Source organism: Jaculus jaculus, chromosome 11 (genome assembly GCF_020740685.1).
Source record: "Jaculus jaculus isolate mJacJac1 chromosome 11, mJacJac1.mat.Y.cur, whole genome shotgun sequence".
NCBI lineage: Eukaryota > Metazoa > Chordata > Mammalia > Rodentia > Dipodidae > Jaculus > Jaculus jaculus.
Window position 1 is genome coordinate 86,771,569 of NC_059112.1, and position 26,159 is coordinate 86,797,727.

Sequence of the window (26,159 nt, forward strand, 5' to 3'; positions counted from 1 at the left end):
GTAGCAGCAGACCATTCCGTACCATTCTCACAGCCACCAAAAAGAAGGATCATTTACCTGTGAATAATGTCTGTGAGTTGATTTACTGTGTCTTTCTTGAAAGCTCATTTTGAGTGAGTGACCTTGGCTGTTAATATTTGTTCCATGGCAGACACATCATAGAAAATGAATATTTATATATTTATACAAGGTTATGGAGATGGAGTAGAAATAATGACTGATAAGATAACTGACACACTTCAAATGTACTTTGGACAAAGAAGTATGTCCCATAAAAATGCACCTAGAATGCAATGGTACTAGATTATGGAAGCTAGGGGTAGATAAATAAATAATAAATAAATAGTAGAATCAGACCCTGGAGCCTGGAAATAGGTGAATGAATAATTTATAGTAACACTCAAGTTAATATTTCTCACTTGATCCATGTGTCCATAAGATAGTGTTAAAACGCATTCCTCCCTTCTTTTGGCTCTTGCATCCTTTCTGTCACCTTTTCCACAATGGTTTCTGAGCCTTTGAGGGTGTTAAAGAGATTTCTCAGGGATGAATGTACTACAGTCATTTCTTCACAGCATTGTGTTGAGTTTTAAGTAAACCCATTGGCCACTACCATCAGAAAAGAGAAGGTACTCTAAACAAAAGTGAGGATAGTATTCATATATGGGCATAAACATAACAATTTAGAGGGAAGTTTGGTGGCATAATATATTCATTTAGCCACACAGCAGTAATGGTTTCTCTGCTAGGACTTATGACCTCCCCAAGCAAAGGATTTTCAGGATAAGGCATGAATTCCTTCCCATGGAGTGGACATCAAATCTGATCAGAGAGCACTTGATTTCCCCAATAAAAGTGACGCACCACCACTACATCAGATGACACATTAAGCTTGGGTGGCCAGCCATAAAGTTTGCACAGTCTACTTCTGGTTATGACTATTGATTTTGTTTTGTTTTGTTTTGTTTTTCAAACCAGCAGTATAGCTCCTTTTAGCATCATAACAGGCTACTCAAGCTCCAGCTTGACTTCTCATGTGGAGTCTTCAGCAATAGGGCAACCAAGAGCCTTGGCAATAACCTCTAATGTTTTAGGGCCATCAGGGGCCTCCCTGACCAACAACTTGCTGGAAGGTATCCTACCCCTGCAACACCTCTCACTGAAATTTTCTTATAACAATCAATGGCTTCTGAGCATAGGATTATCTACCTCCACAGGGTACTTCTGCCCAAATGCTTTCTTTTTAAACATATATATTACTTAGCTAGTGAAGAAGTAAGTAAACTCATTTTAAACCCTATTCTGTATGCATGAAAATCTTCTCCCAACTTTGTTACCAAATGTTTTACCTTGATCAGTTTTCTTCTTTCTTATATAGTTAGAATCCTAGAAAGCTAACCAGATTATAACATGAATTAATTTAAACAAAAAAAAATGAAAGTACATGTGGGTGGCTCTTGCTTTATTTCTCTTAGAAGCTGGCACTGTTATTTTTAAAATATATTTTATTTTTTATTTGCAAGAGAGAAAGAGGTGGGGGAGAGGGAGCAAATGGGTGCTTCAGGGCCTCCAGATGCTACAGACAAACTCCAGATGCATGTTCCCCCTTGTGTATCTGCCTTATGTGGGTCCTGGAGGGTAGAATCAGGATCCTTGGGCTTGGCAGGCAAACACCTTAACTGCTAAGCCTTCTCTCCAGCCCTACTATTATTATTTTTTTTTTGATAGGACATTGTTGTCTATGTTACTAGTTTTGATAATTCACTATTGTCAATCGCTTTACTCTGGAAGGAAGGGTAGTATTTCAAGGTGATGATGACACTAAGACAAAGTTCCATGTCCTGTTAAATTTGTCCTTTCAGCTTTTAAATGTTACTTGGTTCTTTTCTACAATCACAAGTAATTGCAACCCATCTAATGTGTTTAATTTTCTCTCTGAAAAAATATAAAATGTATTTCCCAACTGGCAAAATTAAGTTTTGTGCTGTATAAACTTCCTGATTCTGGTTCTCAGCCCATCTGTCTCCAATCTTGGTTTTAATTACCACCAATTCCATCTATGTCCCACACAGCATGAACACTCAGTACTCTGTCTACCTAGGTATACGAGCTCCAATCCAATCAATTCCAAAGACAAAGTTTGTTCTTGTGGGAATGCTGTATCATGTAAGGTTTGTAACAAGTTTCTTACAATAGGTATTTCTGAAACTGACCTTTTTATGTGACAATTTCATGGAATTGCCTTAGCTTTCTTTTTTTGAATAGGTTTTCTTAAATTTATTTTTATTTATTTATTTGGGAGTGACAGAGAGAGAAATAGGCAGATAGATAGAGAGTGAAGGGGCATGCCAGGGCCTCCAGCTACTATAAACACACTCCAGATGCATGCACCAACTTGTGCATCTGGCTTACATGGGTCCTGGGGAATCAAGCCTTGAACCAATGTCCCTTAGGCTTCACAGGCAAGCACTTAACAGCTAAGCTATCTCTCCAGCCCTGTCTTAACTTTCTTACTCAAATCAACACAGAAGCTTAATAAAATATTGGTTACCCACTAGTGAAAATTTCTAAACATATTGTAGTTCTCAGTCTTCATTTCCTTTTCATTTTGCATATGTGTATGTGCATGTTCATGTGTATGCAGGTGTGTGTGTGTGTGTGTGTGTGTGTGTGTGTGTGTGTGAATGTGTGTGTGTACACATGTATAGAAGCCAGAGGACAATTTGGGATGTCATTGTTAGGTACTTTGCCTTTCCATTTTGAGAGTGATTCTTTCATTGGTCTGGATGACTAATTAGATGATAGTAATTTCAGAGAACCTTAATCCTATGATGACAAGCATGAGCTACCACACAGGCATTATTTTCAGTGGGTTCTAGAGTTCAAACTCAGTACTTCATACTGGTGAGGCAAGTACATTGCCAACTGAGCTAACTCCCCAGTTCTCTTACTTTATTTCTGTGTGAATTTTGACTTTATAACTGTAATATGCATTATATTTCACTTATTGATAATTTATATCTAATCCAATAAGATTTATGATTCCTGGATGTGTGTAAAAAAATCTGATCTCTTCACAATACATCATCACTGTTGGCCTCCCAGCTAAGTTTTTCTTTCCCAACACTTTTCTTTGAATGAACACATTTTTTTTTATCACATCATAATCCTTATTTACCATTCTAGGTGTATTGTTCCTTTCAGATTGCTCAAGAGTGTAGCTTTCTTTAGTTTATCTCTTGCTGCACAATTTGCTGCTATTCACTCAGCTTCCTTTTATGTTCCTTTTTCTCTCCCTTGCCTTGAGAGCTTCACACAAATTTCCTTTGTTCTCTGCTGTTCCCCACATCTCATATGTAACACAGCAGTGATTGAAATTTGTTACTGACATCTTGTTTTTCTACTCCTCCATTACCATCATGGCCTATTGATTAATCAGTTTTCTCTAACACTAACCTAGTCCTGGGCTGGACAGAAGGAGACCCAGGTTTGATTGTTCAGGACCCACGTAGGCCAAATAGGCAAGGTGGTACATATGTCTGAAGTTTGTTTGTATGTAGCTGGAGGCCCTGGTGTGCCCATTCTCTCTCTCTCTTCCCCTCTTTCTTTCTCTCAAATAAATAAATAAAAATAAAAAATAAATTATTAAATCTATGTCCACGAGGCACTAGTGCCACAGTCTATTCTACATATTTTGCTTCATTAGGAGCAATTTTAAAGAATGTGTATGTGGGGCTGGAGGGGTGACTTAGAAGTTAAGGCACTTATCTACAGGACCAAAGGAACTTGGTTCGATTCCCAAGGACCCAGATGCATAAACACAACATGGTACATTTATCTGGAGTTGATTTTCAGGGACTGGAGGTCGTGGTACAACCATTCTCTTTCTCTGCCTCATTCTCACTCTCAAATAAATAAATGAACTGTTTTAAGAATGTGAGTGTGTGTGTGTGTGTGTGTGTGTGTACGTGTATGTGCTGATGTGGAGCCTTGTGCACACACTTGCAGTGGCTAGAGAACACTGTCCCCTTCCATCACTCACCCTCCTGTTTTCCCTTGTGACGGAGTCTCTGATTCTGGAGCTTGCTCTCTGTGAGTCCTCATTGTCCCCTCCCCACAGGACTGAGCTTCCGGGCATGTGCAGCCACATCTAGCTGCTGGCCTGCCACCTGGAGACTCAGACATGGGCAGTCTCAGTTCCCCTGGGGCCCTCCTACTTGCACAGGAAGCACACTTAACAGTTGAGCCATCACATCTCTCTGGCCTTTTTTTATTTTTTGGTGGTTGTTGTTGTTGTTTTAAGCTTATGTGCCATATCATGGGTTTGTTCCCCTAAAAAAAATAATAAAAGTAGTTTAATTAAGTATATGGACTTGCCCTCACATTGAAGAATTTCACGTAAATCTTTTTTTTTTTTCTCAGTTCTTTATTTAGTCAACTCTGAATTAATCCGACATGTGCTGTTAAACATACACTCACAATTTCTGCTTCAGGTGGATAATAATAACAGCCATATATGAATGTAGCTCATTTAAGAACGCTGCTGCTGTCTCCTCTAAAGCTGTCAATAGTCAGCTCTGGATCTCACAACTTTGTTCAGAAATAGCATCCAATTCACAGAAGAGTTCACAGTTCAAGTCTGTGCCATACAGACAGATGCTGGAGGGAGAACGCTATGCAGTATTGATAAGTGGGATGGGTTGGAATCTGCCAGGTTATGTACTATTGGATAGCCTGTGGAGGAATTCATTGACTGTCTCATTTAAAAAAAAAGTAGCAAATCGAATCCTTCCAAAAATACTATATTTGAATCTTTGCATATGACATTTCTATTGCATTTGGTTAGCCACAGTTACCCATGATCTTCTGCAGCATTCATCTTTTAGATAATAGCCTTTTCTATATATGTTTAAAAATCATTTAGAGTACCTAAACGTTAGTAGGGTTCCAGCTACCACACGTCTTTCTTTACCTGAGTGTTGTTTAAAGAACCAGCTGAGATGATTCATTGTGATTCATACTGAGGAAGGCAGCATGAAGAATAGAAAATGTAGCATCATAAAGAGCTGTTGTTTCCCTTGGCTGGAATCATACTGGCAAATTTCTTTATTTATCTTTAGTAAAGCCATGAGATACTTTTAAGATAAAATTAAGTAGCATACATTTCACCCAAATAAACTTCCCTTCTTCTCTTAACCACAGTAAGAGGTAGAATGTAAGCCATACTTTTCCACATAGTCTGAGCTGTGACTGTAAGGCTGTCAGCATCTTTAAGATGGAAGCAAATACATCCATACAAGATCACACTCTGCAATGCTGTAACATACAAAGACTGTTTGTTTGATGTGAAATTGTGGTTTTAGAGGATGACCAGTACATTTCACTCTTAATTTAAACTGAAGTTGAATGGGTTTTAAAACTATAGTCTCAAAATAGAACCAAAACATAGAAAAGGGAAAATAAATTAAAATCCAAAACCTTTTGGACTGTGATTTTCCAAGAGACCACAAAGGTACACAGTAAAATCACACTTTAAGATAGGACAATTATAAACTTGCTAGAGGGGGTGAAGCAGTAAATACACAGGGTTTTATGCCAATAGAACTCATGGAGCATGAAGCACCTCAGGAGGGCAGATGGTCTGTGGGGACAGCAGGTACAGGCAGGTCTGAACATGTGTACAGTAAGTGTATTTGGTCAGCAATGCAGTTGATGTTAGATATGGAAGGCTCTGTGTGCGCGAAATGTTTCAGGGAACTTTGAGCTTCTGAAGACATTGCTGACCCTCTACCAATGTTCTTTGGGAGAAATAGTCTCTCTCAGAAGCACCTTAGCCCTTAGTCCTCACTCTGCAGAGCTCACAGTGCATCATGCTAGGTGCCTTATCTGCCCCATAACATGAACTGATGGGGGATTAGATCTGCAGAGCCTGGTGTGCTGTATCACTGTGCTAAGTGTCTTAAATGCACTATGACATGGGATGACCTGAGATTATATGCAATGTAAAGATTAAGAAACTTAACCTTGGGGCGGAGAGATGACTGAGCAGTTAAAGGCGCTAGCTTGCAAAGCCTGATGGCCTGGGTTCAATTCCTTAGTACTCACATAAAGCCAGATGCACAAAGTGGTACATGCATCTGGAATTTGTTTGCAGTGGCGCTAAGATCTGGTGTGCCCATTCTCATTTCTCCTCTCTCTCTCACGTTCTCTCTCTCTCTCCTTGCAAATAAATGAGTAATAAGGAAACCGAGCATCAAGAGCTATGTGTCTTGTCTAGGTGTGTACATGTAGTAGGTTATCAGTTTGGGGCTTGGACTTTGATTTGTCAGTTTTGTATACCTGTCTTTCCAGCATAGTGCGCCTCTCAGAAACCACGCTATCTTTTCTGTCTTGTATATATGTGGTGAGTATGTATGTGTATATGAGTGCATGTGTTTATGTATGTTCATATATGTATGTGCACATACTTGTGGAGGTCAAAGTTATATCAAATATATTCCTCAGTCACTTCCATCCTTATTGTTTTTGAAACAAGTTCTCTTACAGAAGCTAGAGCTCACCAATTCAGCTCAATGAGCTAGCCAGCAAGTCCCAGGAATCCTGATGGTCTCCACTCCCCAGCACTGGGATTATAGATGTACACTGCCATACCTGGCCTTCACAGGGATGCTGGAGATCAAAACAAGTCCACATGATTATACAGCAAACACTTTGTACACTGGGCCATCTCACTAGCCCCAAACTGAACCATATGTTATTGTGTTTTGTTTTGTTTTGAGGTAGGGTATCACTCTAGTTCAGGGTGGCCTGATATTCACTATGTAGTCTCAGGGTAGCCTTGAACTCATGACAATCCTTTTACCTCTGCCTGCTGAGTGCTGCGATTAAAGACTTGAGACACCATGATTGGCTGCAACATCTTTTTAAAGACAATTTTGATGTACATAATGGATTTTGATCATAATTCCATCACTCTCCCTTGTCCTGTCTCCATCATGCCCATTTCACTGAAACCATTTCTCTCTTGAACCAGTACATCTAATACTTTTACTATTTTGATGTTTCTCTCCTTTTCTACGTCCCTACTCCTTTCCCCCTTTCTTCCTTACTTCTATATTTTTCCTTCATATTTTCCTTCCTCTCTCCTTCCATCCACTCTCTTCCTTTTTTGTTATATTTTATTTATGCATTTGCACAGGGAGAAAGGGAGAAGAAGAGAGACAGAGAGAAAGACAGCAGTGGGGGAGGGAGAGAATGGGTATGCCAGGGCCTCTAGCCACTGAAAACTAATTCCAGATGCATTTGCCACTTTGGGCACCTGGCTTATTACAGAGGTACTAGAGAATAGAACCTGGGTCCTTAGGCTTTGTAGAGCCTCTTCATCACTAAACTATCTTGTCAGTTCCTCTTTCTCTCTCTCTCTCTGTCTCTCTCTTCCTTCCTTCTTTCCTTCCTTCCTTTCTCTCTCTTTCTCTTTCTTTATTTTTTTCTTTCGCCTCCCTATAACATCCAAAACAATGGATGGGCTCCTAACTGAGCAGGTAACAAAGTAACAACAGCCTTTGTGAGATCATGAATGTTATAGCTGCCTCATGTCCAGAATACAACATTTTAAAGCACTTCTCTCCATCTTCTGTCTCTTACCTTCTTTCTGCCGCCTTTTCTGCAAAGGTCCCCAAAAGTTTGGATGGGTTTGATAGAGATGTCTCATTCAATGCTGAGCATTCAATGGTCTTTTCTTCTTTCACTTTGATGTATTTTTAATTTCCTCGGCAATCATTGTCATCTGCAAAAGGAGGCATCTATGCTCAAAAGTGAGAGTAGCACTAATATGAAAGCATAAACATAACTTTTTAGAAGTCAGCTTGATGGACACTACATATCCATTTATCCAAGCAGCTATAGTAGCACCCCTTCCTCCCAGGTCAGGTGAGCTTCTAAGTTCTAGGCTTTTGAGTGGGTTTCCAATACCAGTATTTTTTTGTATTTTTTTTTTTTGTTTATTTATATGAGAGCAACAGACAGAGAGAGAAAGAGGGTGGGGGGGGAGAGAGAGAGAAGGAAAGAGAGAAAGAGAGAGAGAGAGAGAGAATGGGCACACCAGGGCTTCCAGCCACTGCAAATGAACTCCAGATGCATGCACCCCCTTGTGCATCTGGCTAAAGTGTGTCCTGGGGAATCGAGCCTTGAACCAGGGTCCTTAGGCTTCACAGGCAAGCACTTAACCGCTAAGCAATCTCTCCAGCCCCCAGTACCAGTATTTTAATATATTATTTTTATTTATTTATTTGAGAGAGAAAGAAATAGAGCAAGAGAGAGAGAATGAGAGAGGGAGAATGAAACAGAAAGAGGGAAAAAGAATGGATGCAGCAGGGCCTCCAGCCACTGCAAGCAAACTCTAAACATATGTGCTACCTTGTGCATCTGGCTTACATGGGTACTGCAGAATTGAATCTGGGTCCTTTGGCTTTGCACTCAAGTGCCTTAACCACTAAGACATCTCTCCAGCCCTCAACACATTTTTTTAAATAAATGATTACCACAGAACAGCTATTGCACAGGAATCTGGAAATACAAATATATGTTTGCTGATTGTGTGGGATTCCTCTTACCCAAGAGACAATAGGAACAAGGAGGATAAGTATTCAAATGTGGCAGAGTTTTGATTCCTTGGTGAAACCATATAGTTTAATTACTCATTCATTTAATGATATGTCTGGTACAATGTTAGGTGCTAGGAAAACAACAACTAAATATTTAAGCAGTTGAAGCCTAAGTTGCTGAAAGATCTGTCCTATGGAGTCCTAAAAGTTTCAGAGTACAAGTGGTATTTCCTTCTGGGTTTTAGATAAAGGCACAAACAATCTCTAATTGACAGAGATATTGCTACTAGAAACTTAGAAACATAACTGATGCACTAAAATGACGAAGCATTGCATGTAGAGCACTTTTCAATGCCGGGCATCTTACCCAAGAAACAGTGCACACTGTGTGTCTGGAGGTTTCCACTCTCAGAAGTCTTTCAGGAACAAGCTAGTGCAGAGTGCTGCCAATCCTCTGTGTCTGCACTACCATAGAAAGAAATTCATTTAAAGCTAAATATGGGAAAATGGTACAGTGTGTCTCACTTGATTCTGTAGAAATTCCTTCAATTCTGCAGTGTACGTTAGATCAGACTAGATTTTTCTTTTTTAATGGAAGAATCTCAAGGATGTCGAACATGTTTTTTCCCTTGCTCAGTCTTTCAATTCCAGAGAAGAAATACAAATGTGTCTTATTCATCTCATTCCTTCCTTATGCAGAGATACTCTCCACCTCCGTTTTTACTATACTTTAACTTTAGCAAAACTCTCACAATTTAAGACAAAACATATCTTCATGAAATGCCAGTCAATTATTTGGGGACTTAATTTTTAAAATGAACAAAATATTTTCTCTTGAAACATCATGTTTTGCTATGAAATAAAACATGATAATAAATGTATATGGAATGTTCTTTGTAAGCAGCAAATACTGAACTTTGTGAATGCCTACAATCGATGCCTTTTGCGTGTACTAATATCAGAGAACAGAAAACCACTTATTAAACTTCACTTACTTTTTCTTATTCTAGTATAAACTTGAACCTTGCCTATGAATTTATAATATATAAAAATAATTAAGTTCTATGGAAATACTCCTTGCAAGCCTGTCTACAAATGCCTTCACAGACCTTGCTCAATATTTTCTCTTTTTCATGATGCATTTTATTTATTTTTTGATTTTTTTATAAATGTATGTTATTGAATCTGTTTTTTTCTAATCCAATATGTGATCACTGAGTGTGAGTATGCTGTTGGATATTATGTGTCATTATATTGGAGGTCAGTAATTCTGTGACAGTCAAATTTTATGTATTAGGTATACCTCTAACCTCATCCTCTGTTTCTTCATATGTGACATTTTATAGTTTCTTATACTTTAAAAAGGTTAGAATAATTGTATTACTATATTGACATGGAAGTCCCTGGGCTCTTCCCTAGAATGATAAACACGGTTGAGAATCTGCATTTTCACAGTTAAAGGCAATGAGGCCCAGTAGCCTTACTAATCAAATATAGATATGGAGTGGTAAGCAGCAATCTTTAATCAGGCACGCTGACTCCACAGTCCACTGTCAAACTAGTGTTGCTTTTCTGAATGTTAAAGCACTGGCCAGGGGAGCCTTTACTCCCACCATTAATATAAGATTGACTCTAACTGAGTACTCAACAAATGGGAAAACAATAAAAACAGAGGTTAGTCATCTCCAAAGCAAGACAAACCAAACTTCATTGTATAGAGGATAGTTTAACTGTACTTTAATCAAGACAAAAATCTAATAGACATGTCATATAATGACTTGTTTAATATCTCATGAGAAATGAGACTTTCCTTTTTATTTTTTCTTTCCTTTCCTTCACTCTCCCTCCCTTCTGCCCTTTTTCCAACTTTCCTTCCTTTCTTTCTTCCTTTTTTTTTGAGACAGCCTCATGTAATCCAAATTGACTTCAAACTCACCAGGATTAAACTAACTAAACATAGTTCTATAAATAAAGATAGTTATAGAAATCTTAGTAATATATGAAAAGTTAATGCATTTTTAATCCTCCAGCCTCCACTTGCCAAATTGATTGCGGGTTTTCACCACCACTACAAGGTTTTTTTTTGTTTTTTTTTTTTTTTGTTTGTTTTTTTTTAATAGCCTTTTATCCCCAAATCTGGGATAGCCAATAGTAAACATGCATTTCTGAGCCAGAAATAACAGAGGTCTAATTCTGATCGATTACTTACTTGCTTGACATAACTTATGACAATTTACTTACCTGAATTAATTCTTATTTTCTAAAATATAGTCATGTAAGGGCTGGTAAACATTAAATTAGATAATTACAATTTTTTTTTTAATATTAGATAAGATAATTATGTGAAAGCTTAACACAATGACTGGAACATAGTAATCACCACAGTCAGTACCCACCTTCTGTGGCTATGATGAGTAGCCATGCACTTAATTTAGTTAAATACAAACACAAGTTTAGGTACTACTTTTGGTACTGTGCATCTGGCTAACATAGGTCCTGGAGAATTGAGCCTTGAACCGGGGTCCTTAGGCTTCACAGGCAAGTGCTCAACTGCTAAGCCATCTCTCCAGTCCTAGACTGAATATTTATCAGAGATTAGTCGATAGCGAATTTGCCCCTCAGGAGAGACAGTATTTAAGAATGTAAAGTGCCAGAATGACAAGACCTGTAGGCACAATTCCACTCTACTCTCATGGACACCCTCAACAGCCAGGATAAGAACATGTTTACATTGCTTTTTAGAGAGAATATCTCCTAAAATGGGCTTATTTATCTTCACCAGGTGATGAACCCAGTGTCCTTCAATTACTAGCCGTGGCGTCACACCTGAGGGACAGCGCTGAATTCTTTCAATCAGATGAGATGAGACCTGCTAACGACCCCAAGGAGAGAGCTCCTGTCCGCATCCGGATGCTGAATGACATCCTCCAAGACATGGAGAAGAGCTTTTTGGTACAGCGGGTGCCCCGGGGCTTTTATAGGTAGGAAATCTGCATCCAAGTTTGCATTTCTCCCTTACACTGTTCATATAAGTTCCAGGATATGTGTCTTTTGAGAGTGTAACACTATTTAAATATACAGTTATCACAGATAGAGCTTTAAGATCAAAAGAAAAGCTCCACTGAATAAATATGGAATGGAGGTAATGTTGTAGACCAGCACCATGCAAACATAATGTGGTTTTTAACTTAATTTCAGTATGAGTCAGATATAATATTTCCTTAAAAATAAGCAAGTGAAGTCAAAGGTTGTTTGGGGAGAGATTGGTCTTAATGAATGGAAGGGGATAACCTGAGACTGTTTCATCCTAAGAAGATCTTTTCTAGAGTGTTGTGCTGATTTCTGAAAGCTATATTTTATGAGCATGTTAAGCGTATTTAGTATTTAGGTGGCATGCAGTTTGGATGGCTCTCGGAGCAACTAAATAATTTGGGGTATTTGCTTGGACAATCACAGGACAGTGATTTCTGAGAACATGTTAATAAGTGATCATATAGCAAGGTAGGCTTGAGCTCTTAGTGTATGAACCAAATATAATTTGGTTTTATTTAGGTTGCTCTTGATGTAATAAGATGTAAAGGAAAAGATGGTAAATAAAAAATTGTGGAATAGGGCTAGAGAGATGGCTTAGCGGTTAAGCACTTGCCTGTGAAGTCTAAGGTCCCTGGTTCAAGGCTCGTTTCCCCAGGACCCACGTTAGCCAGATGCACAAGGGGGCGCATGCATCTGGAAATCGTCTGCAGTGGCTGGAAGCCCTGGCACGCTCATTCTCTCTCTCTCTCTCTCTGCCTCTTTCTCTGTCTGTCACTCTCAAATAAATAAATAAAAATAAAGCAAAAAAATAAAATAAAAAAGAATTGTGGAATAACTTTGGTATTTTATGTAACTGCTTCATTTTTTCCCCCAAAGGCTACAAAGTATGGATACCATTTTTTTTGTAATATGTGTTTATAAAATGTGTATGGGGCTCGCAAGATGGCTCAGCAGTTAAGGCAATTGCTTGCAAAACCCAATGACCAGCTGAGCATAGTGGCACATGCCTTTAATTTATCACTTAGGAGGCAGAGGCAGGAGGATCACTGTGAGTTCAAGGCCACCCTGAGACTACATAGTGAATTCCAGGTCAGCCTGGACTAGAGTGAAACTCTACCTCAAAAACACAACAAAAATAAAAATAAAAGATAAACTAACAACCAGAGTTTGATTCTCCAGTACCCACATAACGCCAAATGCATGGGATGGCACATGCATCTGGAGTTCCTTTGCAGTGGCTAGAGTACCCATTTTTCCTGCTCCCTCACGGATGGTGCATGCCTTTTAATCCCTGCACTCAGGAGGTAGAGGAGGATTATTGTGAGTTTGAGACCAACTTGAAACCACATAGGGATTTTCAGGTCAGTTTAGGCTAGAGCAAGACTCTACCTCAAAAAAAAAAGAGTATGTGTATGAAAATTTAATATATATGTGAAAGTGTATCCATATTCTATACATATTTAAATGTATATGTGTATATATTTTATATGTGTATGTGTGACTTTAGTGTGATGTCCAAATTTTTGATCCTGGGCTTAACTCTCTGCTTGCCTCATTCACCTCAGCGTCTTTCATTCCCAACCTTTTTGTCAGAATGAGGCCTACTCTACATGCTATGTTAAAGCCAGGATGACAGAACTGGCATGTAGGTATAGAAACTATAGCCACATACAAGAAGAATGTCTTGACAAACACTGTTCTTAACAGACTAGCAGTGTTAATCACAAGATCATGAAGATGGTCACCCAGACACTGCTTCATGGTCTACAGCCCCAGTCCTTGACTCTTGAGTAAGCAGGAGACATAACTGGCTTTTGCAGCCAAGCTGCCATGATAGGAAAAGAACGTCTGTCCATATCACAAGTTCTACACCCATACAATGAGGTGGTAGAATATGAACTTTTCCTAATAAATGCCTTCCACACTTGATATTTGATGATCTTCCTTTATGAATTCTTTTTTTTTAATTTAATTTATTAGTTTTCATTTCAGTAAATACAGGCAGTTTCGTACCATTATTTAGGCTCATCTGTGATCTACCCCTTCCCATTAGACCCTCTTTGTTAATGAAAATGGATCGTGCATTGTGGAGTTAGCCCCCAGTTATTGGTATGATAAATGTCTCTGAAAATCATGACCCAACATGTGACTCTGACATTCTTTCCGCCCCCTCTTCCGCAAAATTTCCCTGAGCCATGTTGGGTTCATTTTTGGTCTGCTTCAGTGCTGAGGTGTTCGGGGCCTCTGAGGCTCTGGTTCTCTGCTTTGGTAGGAGTTGATTTTTCTCTGCGTTGATCTCCTTCCCCTTTGTGCTGGTATCCGGTTCACAGGAAAACATCACCCTTGCTTATTTCGCCAGTTGTCCTTAGTTTCAGTTGGGCCCCTTTTGAGGTATGTTGGGGCAGCTCTCTTCTTAGGATCTGCATCTATCTGGAAAAGAGAAGCAGATTCTCCAATGGAGAGTAAGTTAGCACGCAGAAAATTGAGATAAGACTTACTTTTTTGATAGACAGTATGGTAGATTTAGGACCTCTTATACCCCGTGATTGATGGTAGCTTGATATTGTAGAGTGGGCTTGTGTTTGGGTATGGTTCTGACTTGTTTCCCAGCTCCAGCTATGGGTCTAGTACCACTGAGTGGATCAGTTAGCCAAATCAAGAGCAAATGATTCCTCACCATGGCTGTGTACCACTATTGCACGTGTGTGGGCATCACATCCGGTTATTTGTTGCTAATTAGGTTAAACAATGTGTTGCTTGGACAGATCTTGGTCATTTCCCCCAGTCGCCTATGTAGCACCTTCTGGCACTAGACATGCTGACTGTCTGGGGACTGACTCTCTCCTGGCTTCCGGCCATGTCATTCCATTTTACACATCAGCTCTGCATGGAGTCTTCAGCAATAGGGTCTTACCACTGGCCTTTGGTGGGTCATCAAGTACTCTGACAGAAGTCTGTCATTGTTTTGGGAAACCTTGTAGGTTTCTCTGATCAAAAGCTCATTGTGGATGGTAGGCCCAAGCTGGAACTCGGGGTTACAGGTCAGTGTCCACTAAGAAATTGAGGAAAAAGATAACTAATATACAAGAGTTAGAGAGGAGAGAGATAGAGGGGAGAGGGGGAGAGGGAGGGAGGGAAGATGTAGAAGATTTAGGTCAGTTTTGATCCTACCCTCTCCAGTGTCTTGTAGTTCAGGTGTTTCCTGTAAGGGTCTAGTGAAGGTTCAGCTATTTGGTCTGTCTTTTAGGAAGTAGAATTTTATGGTACCATTGCCATTTGTGTCCGGATTACTGTTTTCCACCCTTTGGTTCCCTCCCCGCCCTCCCATCCATCTTATTGTCTTTTAAATTGTACTCCCATGGAAAAAATCCATGTGAAGCTGGGAGGATGACTCACTGGGTCACCACTTTCCACACAATCATTGAAACTTGAGTTGGGATACCCAGCACCCCAAAAAATAAAAATGCTGAGATCAGGGCACAGATGTGTAAACCCAACACTGATACTTGCTGGCTGTGTAGTATAGTGCCAAGGTCCAGCCTCAACAGGGCTGTAGAACTCGAAGGGGGTGTGTGAAGTCGGCGTTGTGAGGAAATGAAGTGGACCAGTGGTTCAGATGAAGCACCCTGGACACAGAGAAAACTCTGTTTCTTTATTTAGATGTTTACAATGTATTATAATTTTTACAAGCAAGATATAACAACTTATTCATGTAGCTTCTATTCTCTAAGAAATCTTGCACAATATTCTTCTTGGTTTCCCCTGCTTCTGCTTAACTCATGAAACTCTTGCCCCATAGAACTTCTGATAACATCTTAAAAAAGAAAGTCAAGGATTGAAAACTGGTTAATATCTTACCTTGGCTCATGGAAACTAGCCAAGAACCCTAGCAGGTATCTCTTGTGGTGATAAGGTGTTATGCCCCTGTATATGGTAAAGGTTGACCTATCCAACCAGTGTTTTGCATTGATATCTCTCCTTTAGGAGCCCACCAAACTCTATTGTCAATTATGAAAGTTACATATGCTGTTTTACTTCCTTATGTGGGCCCAACTCAGTTATTGGAAAGATGTTTACTTTTACTCCCTAGCATTTCAGGCTCCTTTTCTAGTAAGTCATCTGTAGTTTCATGAAATGTGCCCACTCCCGTAATCATCTCAACAACAAGAATTTTCTTGTAAGTAATGTTTCTTGGGAACAATCGGTAAGGCATGTAGCATTGAGAGGAACATGTCTCATTAGGTGAAATATACATTTGTGGTATTAGGAAACTTTGTTCATTCAAACTAGTCATAGTTTCAGGATCCATAACCTGTTTACCTGTTTAAATATTACAGCCTCAGAAATTTTTGTAGAAACATTCTTTTTCTGTTTAATCCTTGGAGACTGTATAAACACATCTGAATTGGAGTTCCCTATTACTACTTAGAAGGGGAAAATGAAAGCAAAAATAAGCAATAGTATACTTATTTATAATTCAAAAAAATTCCAAGAGACAGCAGTGGCGCAGACTGTTGGGCAGCAGGCATTCTGGGAGGTCGCTGAAAGACCTCCCGGCTTTGATAAGGGAAGTCTCACATTCTGTAGCTTTGGAAGACAGAGGCCCATCAGCGTCACACTCCAGAGCCAACTGCTGGAGCTGCATTCCCACCGCCAGTATCGCCTCATTGGTGAGCTCTGCAATCAGCAAGATGCCCTGTCTTAAGAAAATAAAGTGGAGAGTGATAGAGGGACATATATGATATTGACCTCTGGCTTTCAACATGTATGGACATGCATAAAAATATAAACACACACAAGCACACACATATATACTTTATGCACATGCACACACAAAACCTAAAAACACAAACATTAGGGCTAAGTGGCTCAATAGGTTAAAAAAAAAAAAAAAAACAAAAAACAAAAAAAACTTGCCTCTCAAGCATGATCGCTGGAAAGGGCCTGAGGTAGAACCCCAGCGCTCACATAGAAAGCTGGACATAGACACACACAGAAATGTAAGCCCAGCCCCATGGAGAGTAGAGAAAGGAGAATAGCTGGGATTAAACCCGTCAGATAGATAGTTGGACCCAAAACAGTGACTTCGTGTTCACTGGAGACTCCATCTCATGGAAACCACACAGAAAAGCAATAGAAAGCATGCCTGATGTTCTACTCTGGTGTCTACATGTTTGGGCATGGAACAAGCATGTGCATCTGCACAAACATGTGCATATACTGCACACATGGAGCCCAACACATGTACTGCCCTCAGAGTGATTCAAACATAATTTTAAAAGTCCATATTTTATGCAATTTCTTTTCTGACATTATGAGTCTAGATGATAAACCTTTGGAAAATGTTTTGTGATATTGGTTTATACATTTTTATATAATTTGAAGGCACGTTGCATGCTCTTTATATTCTTTTAAGACTCAGACACTTAGTGGTCATTTCAAGTTAAAGCATCTTTTTTGGTGATAATCTAGTGAGAGGAATGGGTGGTAACTATGCAAAATTATATAATAATTGCTACAAAGGAACTCCAACCACATTATTAAGTTGAGTGTTATTAAAATATGTTTATCAGAGCAGGTCAATTGTGTTTTAGGATACATTTAGTGTAGTAGTCTATTTGCTTCACATATGAAAAAATATAAAAGTTAATAAAATCATGTATAAAAATACTCGGTCTTCCTGCCCTTCTTGTAACTTAATCGGATCTGCAAGAGTTTAATAAGCTGAGTTATGCATCTAACAAATTTTCATATTCCTTCAGAACTGTGTATGGATTTTGAAAAGCTTTAGCTGTCCATGATTAATTATTCAACAATTGGCATATTTTCCCACTAATAATATAACCACAGTGTACCCTGTTTCCCAGTTGGAGAGCTCAAATGGTTAAAGAATGTACTAATTCATATATTTAACTTTAGGACTGGAAGCCTGTGGTTCAATGTTTTGATATTGTACTAAACATCTTCTATAATTTTAAAAGCACACCTGCCATCCTTTTCCTTCTAGAAAATTCAGGATAATATGCAAATCTCTATGTAGATTTGTAAGAAACTGTCAATCTGACTCCCAAAGCGGCAGCACAAGTTTCCATGTCCACTGGCAGAATGTTAACTTTCCTGAATGTCTTCTTCACTCTCACACGTTTGCTGGGGGTCTGGGTAGAAGCTCCGCAGACAGGCGAGTTTCCGTGCCTGCTTCTTGTTTGCTCCTCCCTAATGTAAGGGCGTGTCGGCAGTGCTTATGCTTATTCTCCATGCGGGTTTCTGCTCTATTCTCTCTCTTCACATCTGTTGCCCAGTTTTATTTTTATTTTATTTTATTTATTTGAGAGCGACAGACAGGGAGAGTGAGAGAGAGAGAATGTGTGTGTGAGAGAGAGAGAGTGAGGGAGACAGCAGGACAGAGAGAGAGAATGGGCGCGCCAGAGCCTCCAGCCACTGCAGATGAACTCCAGACGCATGCGCCCCCTTGTGCATCTGGCTAACGTGGGTCCTGGGGAATCAAGCCTCGAACTGGGGTCCTTAGGCTTCACAGGCAAGCGTTTTACTGCTAAGCAATCTCTCCAGTCCTGTTGCCCAGTTTTTAACACTGGGTTGCTTACCTTATGATTGTTAAGTTCTAGGAATTCCTTTAATAGTTTGGATATCAGTCTTTCACCAGAAATTGGTTTTGCAAAGCTCTTCTCCTAGCATGTGGTTCTTCTCCTTGTTCTCTTCAAAATGTGCTTTCCCCCTTTAGCATAAGTTTTCAATATTAATGAAATCAAGCTTACTAATTTTTCATTCATGCATTATGTTACCTATTTGTATCTGCAAAGTGATTCTGGAACCCGACATTGCCTTTTTCTGTGTTCTATGCTGTATTACTTGAGGAGTTTTAGAGTTTTGTGGTTTACAATGAGGTATAAGATCCATTCTGAGGTCATTTTTTAATGAAATATATAAGGTGTTTGGCATTAGTCTTTCTTTTTTTTTCCATATAAAAATTTATTTTGGGGACAGGGGAGATGACTCAGTTGGTAAAGTGCTTGCTATGAGAACACGAGGACTGCATTTGGTCTGTGCACGCTACATAAAAGCAGACAAGAGCAGTGCTCACTTAAAATCACAGTGCTGGGAGGTAAAGGCAGGAGGATGCCGGCATCTCAGTGCTCAGCTAGTTCACCTAAATCAGTGAGCTCTAGGTTCATCCAGTCTCATAAAGTAAGATGGAGGGCTGCAGAGATGGCTTAGCAGTTAAAGCACTTGCCTACAGAGCCAAAGGACTCAGGTTGTATTCCCCAGGACCCTCATAGACCAGATGCACAAGGTGGCACATGTGTCTGGAGTTCATTTGCAGTGGCTTCAGGCCCTGGCATGCCCATTCTTTCTACTTCTCTGTCTCTAATAAATAAATAAAAACAAGATTGAAAAATTTAAAAGAAGCACCGACTGTCTGGGACTGACTCTTTTTCAGCTTCTAGCCATGCCATTCCATTTTACGTCTCAACCACATAAGGTGTCTTCAGTAGTAGGTTCTTACTACTAACCATTGGTGGGTCATCAAGTACTCTGACAGAAAGTAAGATGGAGAGCAACTGATAAAAATCAAACCAGGTGGTTATGGTAGCTCACACCTTTAATCCCAATACTCTGGAGGCAGAAGTAGGAGGAATTCCAGGTCAACCTGGGGCTAGAATGAGACTCTACCTTAAAAAAAAAAAAAAAAGACTATCTCTCTATATATATTCATATATAATGATCTTGGGCCTCTATACACATCTGTAGACTAATATGAAGCCACACACATGTGCTCACTACTCACACATAGACAAAATCAAAAAGACAACGAAAATAACAGTCATTGTTTATTTCAGAACTACCCTTTCTGTACTGAGTTACAGTGTCTCTTTTGTTGCACAATAGAAATTTAATCCTGCCTCCTATTGGTGACCTCTGATTTCATAATAGAACAGCTTTAGAAATTAAGGGTAATGTATAATAATGATATTATAGGAAGAACTGGGAAGACTTGCTATTTTACAAAGTGGGAAGAAATTTGAATAGCAAAGTTTGTCTTTTCCTTTTGGGTGCCCTGCAGGAAGCTAATTAGCATTTCTGAGCATCAGTTTCTCAGCTCTAACAGAAAATCTCAAAGGGACACTAGTAATTGGATAAAATTAGCTGAAATAAGGATTAAGTATGAGAAGAAAAATTATAAACCAGAAAGTCCTATACCAAAATTATACCCTTGTGTTGGCCTACCTCAGACTCTGGTAGGCCTCTCATTCCCAAAGCTGTGTTTCCACCACCATGAGAGAAACATTTTAAAATTAAGTGACAAAATAAGTTATATTTTTCCCCAAGACTACTGCACTGGAATATGTTTTATTGTTATTTTTTAAATTGGCTGTCTCTTCCATATATTCTCAGATGAGAGTGTTGATGTGTATTTGATGAAATATGGAAGGAAGTTAGGATAATATCCCCAAATTCTGTGTATATTTAAAAATAAGGGTGTAAAGGGGCTTTCATGGGTATTCCAGCTTTTTAAATGTAAATTGAAGCCGGGCGTGGTGGCACATGCCTTTAATCCCAGCACTCAGGAGGCAGAGGTAGGAGGATTCCCATGAGTTCAAGGCCACCCTGAGATGACAGAGTTAATTCCAGGTCAGCCTGTACCAGAGTGAGGCCCTACCTCGAACCCCCCCCCCCAAAAAAAAAATGTAAGTTGACTTCTTTATATCTGTGTGTGTGGGTATGTATGTGTACTTTTAGTGGGTAGGGTCTCTCTGTGCTATATTTGTTAAATAGTCTTTTCCCTTCCTAAGCATTTGCTAATTGCTTGCTATTTGAAGGAATTACAGCGCAGAAGAAGAACACGTTTCACTAGAAAAGATGAACATAAATATGCAACTAGAACGAGTGAACACATTAGTCAACAGCACTGGCTTTAGGTACTGCAGATAGGAAACCTTTCCAGCAGAAAATGGTGACCTTCACACTTCCTCTGGGGTCAGGAAACCTTGAAAGTACTCTGGTTCTTTGGAATTCATTCTCTTTCACCTGTGTTAGAGGTTGAAATTTGAACCACCTGAACATGTTTTGCCCTGGCCACCTTGTGGTTGAAATTTATCATCTCATAAATACATCTGTCCTACTTTATGTATTAAATTTTAGCACTGACCCCTGGCCTTGTCACCAACATTGCACTGCACAAGGGCATGGGTTCTCTAATCCACTAGAGAACTCTTTCTGTTGTTTCCTTTTTCTGTCAGGCACAGACCAGCCTATGTAAACTTAACAATGGGAAAGCTCTCAGCATTACCTTTTACTTGATTTAAAATGACTGCATTCTAGTACACAGACATGGGAAAACCTTTGACTTTCAACTGTTAGTGTACAAGTAGAAACCACGAGATTTTAAAATTGCTCTCAGTAAAAATGATTAGCAAAAGATTTGTATCAATAAATAATCCTGATTCATGAATGTAAGCTGTATCAACATAATATCATACTTCAAACATTAGGATGGAATATATGTGTAAAATCTCAGCTTCATGACACATTTAAAGGAATAATAAATAAACAGGAAAATCTCAAAAGGTTTTTCCCTCCTGCCCATTCTGATACACAAAGGCACACATGCATGTACACATGCACAGGCATGTTCACATAGAGTACCACTAACTGTGTTCTAGTAATATATTAGGGGAGTTTACCAAACAGTAGGAAACACTGTATGGCTTTGAGGATGAGAACCAGAGATTCATCACCACCTTTGTGTGGCAGTGGTTTAATTTGAAGGGTTTGGGTAATTCAAAAGGACAAAAACACAAGCCAGTGTGGGGCACAGCTTCCAGGTTAAAAGAACTGCCAAGGAAAGTGTGTATCCTCAAACTTCACCATCCAAAATGAATTAAGGAATAAGACTTAACTTTAAAATAAATCTTTGATTATATTGTCGGGTTACCGTGCTGTTCTTTGTAAATAATTGGGGTATTTTGATGCATCTTACTTTAATAGACTGTAGGACTGTGGGGCATCTATTTTAACATCTTTGGAAGGAAATCTCACCTCTGAGCATCAAATGATAGCTACATTCAAAAGTTTTGGGAGCACAGCCCATTTGTAAGTAAGGGACACTGTGATTTGGAATTTTATGAAAGATCAGGCTATAGTTCCCCAAGGAATAACTTATTCTGGAGCTAGCTAGAATGTCTCTCTCTGTACAAGTTCAGAAGACCGTCTCAAACTAATCCAAGCCAACAAAATGTTTGCATCCTGGAAGGCAGGAAGATAGCAGTGTAAATGCCAGGGTGTTTCTGCCTTGAACCGAAAATACACAGAGCCAGCAATCCATTAAACGTGCTTTTCAAACACAAACTCCCCAACTTAGCTTGGAGAAATGTTAGACCTAGTTTACATTAAAGCAAGAAAGCAACGGTAGTTTGTATATACATCATTTCTCAGATACCCAGTGGCACGTTGCCAAGTGCAGGTTTAAGCAAGAGTTTTAAGATATGGACCCCAAGCCCAGCCCCACATTTTCTGAATAACAAAAATCTCACTATACAGTTATCATGGTGTTTTAATTAGAATTAGCTATATAAGCACTAATAAAACCTCATGTTCAGAATCTGATTGGGATAATGACTACTTTTTTTCATTTTGTTCTTTTATTTTTCTTTCTGGAAGGTGTAGGTGTTCTAAATGGAAATATAAAAAACATTGTTTCTCTTGTCATTAATTCTATCAGCAGTGCTTCTGATTTCTTTAGACTATGAAGAAATAACTACTGATTAAGAATTACCATAATGCTTTTAAAATATTTTTATAGTAGCTGGTCACACAAAAGAATTGATGTATGAATAGAGTTTTACAATATACACAATGTAAAATTTCCACTACGGGATGACCTGACATATACACTAACTCTTTATATCATTGATCATGATATACATTCCCCTTTATACTTTTTTGATAAATTCATTTATCAACTTGGCAATGACATGTCCCTTTCACATTTTTACTTATCACTTTTCACAAGAACAAAAATGCCTAATTTTAAGAAACACAAAATGAATATAATAAATCCAAGCTATTTTTCAATCACTCTTTTTGTTAATAGTAAAATAAACAGTGTATCTCCTTGTGACAGATAACATCCACATGCTGTTTGGGTAGGTTTTTATGTTCCTGTTTAAAACTTTCAATTGTCAATGATCAATGTATAAGCATAATTAGCTTGAAAACCTGTCTACTAGAAATCCAGGTATGTACACTTGGGTTTTATGGATAATGTCACTTTCAGATTTGATGTTTCTTTCAATTGAAAATAAAAGAAAAACATCATGATTATCATATTTGTAAGTGAAGATACATACATCACTGAGAGTGTCACAATTTAATGCTGCATTTGATATTATTTCAATGAGAATTAATAATAATCTTTGTCTCAAAGGAAAATTTACTTGCACCAGGAACCAGACTCAACATTTTCTTATGCTATCTGTATTTTTTTTAATCTTCTCCAGTTGATTTTATTGTTCCCTTTATACAGACCAGAAAACTGAGACTAGGTGGGGGAGATAGCTAAGTGTGTATAATGTTTGCTGTGTAATCAGGATGACCTACCTGTGTTTGGATCCCCACTACCCATATAAAAAAGTTGAATATAGTTAGATGCACTTGTAATCTCACTTCTGTGGAAGCAGAAACAGGAGAATACTAGAAGCTTATAGACTAGCTAGAATAGCTGAATCCATTTGTTGTAGACTCAGGGAGACTTTGTCTAAAAAAATAAAAATAAGATGCAGGACTAGAGAAATGGCTTAGCAGTTAAGATGCTTACCTGTGACTCCTAAAGGCCCAGGTTTGATTCCCCAAGACCCACATAACCCAGATGAACAAGGAGGTGAATGTGTCTGCAGTTCATTTGTAGTGGCTGGAGGTCCAGGTGTGCCCCATCTCTCTCTCTTTCTCTCTATCTCTTTCTGACCCCTTAAATAAATAAATACAAAATATATTTTAAAAAGAGGTACAGAGCAATTGAGGGAGGCACTCAATGATGTTTATCTCTTTCCTACACACACACACATACACACACACACAAAACACACACAAAACACACAAACACATGGTGGTTTAAATAGGATGGCTCCCAATATATTCAGTTGTTTATTTGTTTGTAGTTTGCATCTGCAGCTACCTGGCTAAAGGCAATGTCACTGGGTGGATCTTAATGTATGGTGGTGGATTTCAGATTTCAATCTAAAGATAGTCAAAGTGTGCCTAGCTGGAGTTCCTGAAGTGTGCTATTTGGCTTTTGGCTTTTTGGCTTGTGCTTATTTCTCTCTCTCTCTCTGCTTAGTCCTGTGAAGGCAGGCCAGATTCTTCTGCCATTATGGAACTTCCCCTGGATCTGTAAGCTTCAATAAATATCCTTTCCTCCATAACTGTGTCTTGTCTGAAAGTTCATCTTAGTGAACCTGAAGCTGTCTGCTACAGAACTTGGTACTGACGAGTGGACTGAGATGAAACTGACCTTGTGGATACTGATCTTTTGGAACCTTTGTTTTGGAGTAATAGGCATAGACTTGGTGCTTGCAATGGAAGATGGATTCTGGAGTGGCAAGCCAAGTTTTATGGACTATTTGGATGAGAGTTTGAGGATGCTAAGTGCAGACAATATTGAACTTCGAGGCTTGGCTTATGAGCTTTCTAAGGAGAAGGAAAGCTGCAAAGGACTGGGCTATTGGGATAAGGGCTGGCTGTGTCTTGATGGCCAGGCCCAGAGGGTTTGATCAAGGTTAAATTTGTAATGGACTGATGTGCCTGGCTAAAGATATTGGCCTGAGAGATTTAAGATTTTAAGCTGGAAAACCTCAAGCAAGTTAAAATTACAGGCACTGAGACTGGTTTTAGGTTACTGAATCTGCTATTGTCAAACACATTAGCAATCTTAATGAAGATGGTCCAATTGCTTTACCATGGAAAGGATGCCTGAGAAAGACTATCATAGAAATGCAAACACTTTTGGAAAGAGTTGACTGGAGAAAGAACCTGCTTTTCAAGGCTCTGATTTGTGTCATCCCTGAATTAAGAATATGGCTGTGTCCTGCACATCTGGTATTGGTTTCAGAAGCACGAAAAATGTGAGGAGTGGTCATGAATTGCACATGGTTCCAGGAGTTGCTGCTCAGATATGGCATGAGCAGAGCATGATGCCCTGATAGGCTGAAAGAGCCTTTGAAAGATGGACCGTGGTTTGCATGAAGACCTCAAGATGTTTTGGATATACCAGGGCTATGCAAGGGCTACCATAGAGTGCACTGTTGGCCTGAGAGGGAAATGTTTCCTTGCCACTCTGCCCAGATGGAGGGTGGATTTGGAAAATCTGGACTGTCAGTCTTTGTTTGTATTGGACTTGAACTGCAGAAGTTTGATGTTTGTTTGATGGTGGCTAAGTTTGTATTGTTTTAGTCTCTCCTTGCTATATCTTATACCAGTTGAAAATGTTTACTCTGTGCCTTTATATGTTAGAAATGTTTAACTTGTTTGATTTTACAGGTCTTAATATCTTAAATTGGTCAATACAGTGAGGACCTTTGAAATTGAACTGAGTTAATTTACAATATGTGATGGTTATGAATCTATTGGGGGCCAGGGGTGGAATGTGATGGTTTGAATAGATGGCCCCCAAAATATTCAGTTGTTTATTTGTTTGTAGATTGCATCTGCAGTCACCTACAGATGAAAGCTCCCATGAGCTGTCCTGGGCGAAGAATGAAATTGCACAAATCCCCTTTCCCTTTGCCTTTTCTGCCTGATATATCTTCACGTACTGTCAACCCATCGCTTTGGTTGTAGTGAGTGTCCAGTTTGCTTGCTTGTGGGAAAAAAATACCCACACATTTATAACCATATTGAGATGTTCCAAATTACAATCAAACAAGGTCAATGAAAGATGAATTTGGAAGTATTCATCCAACAGATTATAATCTTTTGTAAATATTATAAGAGACTTAACCTGTAATCAATATAAACCTAGGAAGCTACAACAAACCCCTTAATTCTATATGGTGGGATCCTGGTACTTCCTCTCACTCCATCTTTGTCAGACCAGAATAAGTAACAAAACTGAAGGACAATGTAAGTGTTCAAAGTAGTTATAGTAACAATGCATTAGAAATGTGTCCATGCATTGCAAGCCCAGTATCTATAAAGGTCAAGACATCAGAGGCTACCAGGTTATGAAAACTGAAATGCAGGTAATTCTCCATGACAGTACCAGATCCTGCCACCCTCCAGCAAGCGATTTCCTGGTGCTCCAAACAAAATTCAAGAATTGCTTGTGAGCATTGGTGAAGAATACACATGCATCTGTTTTGCTCTCTAAACTACGCTGTAGATCCTTTCAGGTGTTTTGACAAATGTAAAACTTCCATGGTCATCAATGCTGTTTTTTGTTTGTTTGTTTGTTTGTTTTCCTGGATGTTCAACAAATTAGGATGTGTCTTGTGCTTTAGTTCCTGGTGCTGA

At 39.0% G+C, this 26,159-nt stretch overlaps 1 protein-coding gene across 3 annotated transcripts in view; it reads left to right on the forward strand.

Annotated features, from left to right (window-relative positions):
- Positions 1–26,159, forward strand: part of Naaladl2 (N-acetylated alpha-linked acidic dipeptidase like 2) — a 1,016,062-nt gene that overhangs the window by 954,789 nt on the left and 35,114 nt on the right. For all 3 annotated transcript variants that reach the window (XM_045130167.1, XM_045130166.1, XM_004652077.2), the window contains one exon: positions 11,386–11,584. In XM_045130167.1, coding sequence (XP_044986102.1) covers positions 11,386–11,584 — 199 coding nt within the window. The remainder of the gene's footprint in view (positions 1–11,385; positions 11,585–26,159) is intronic.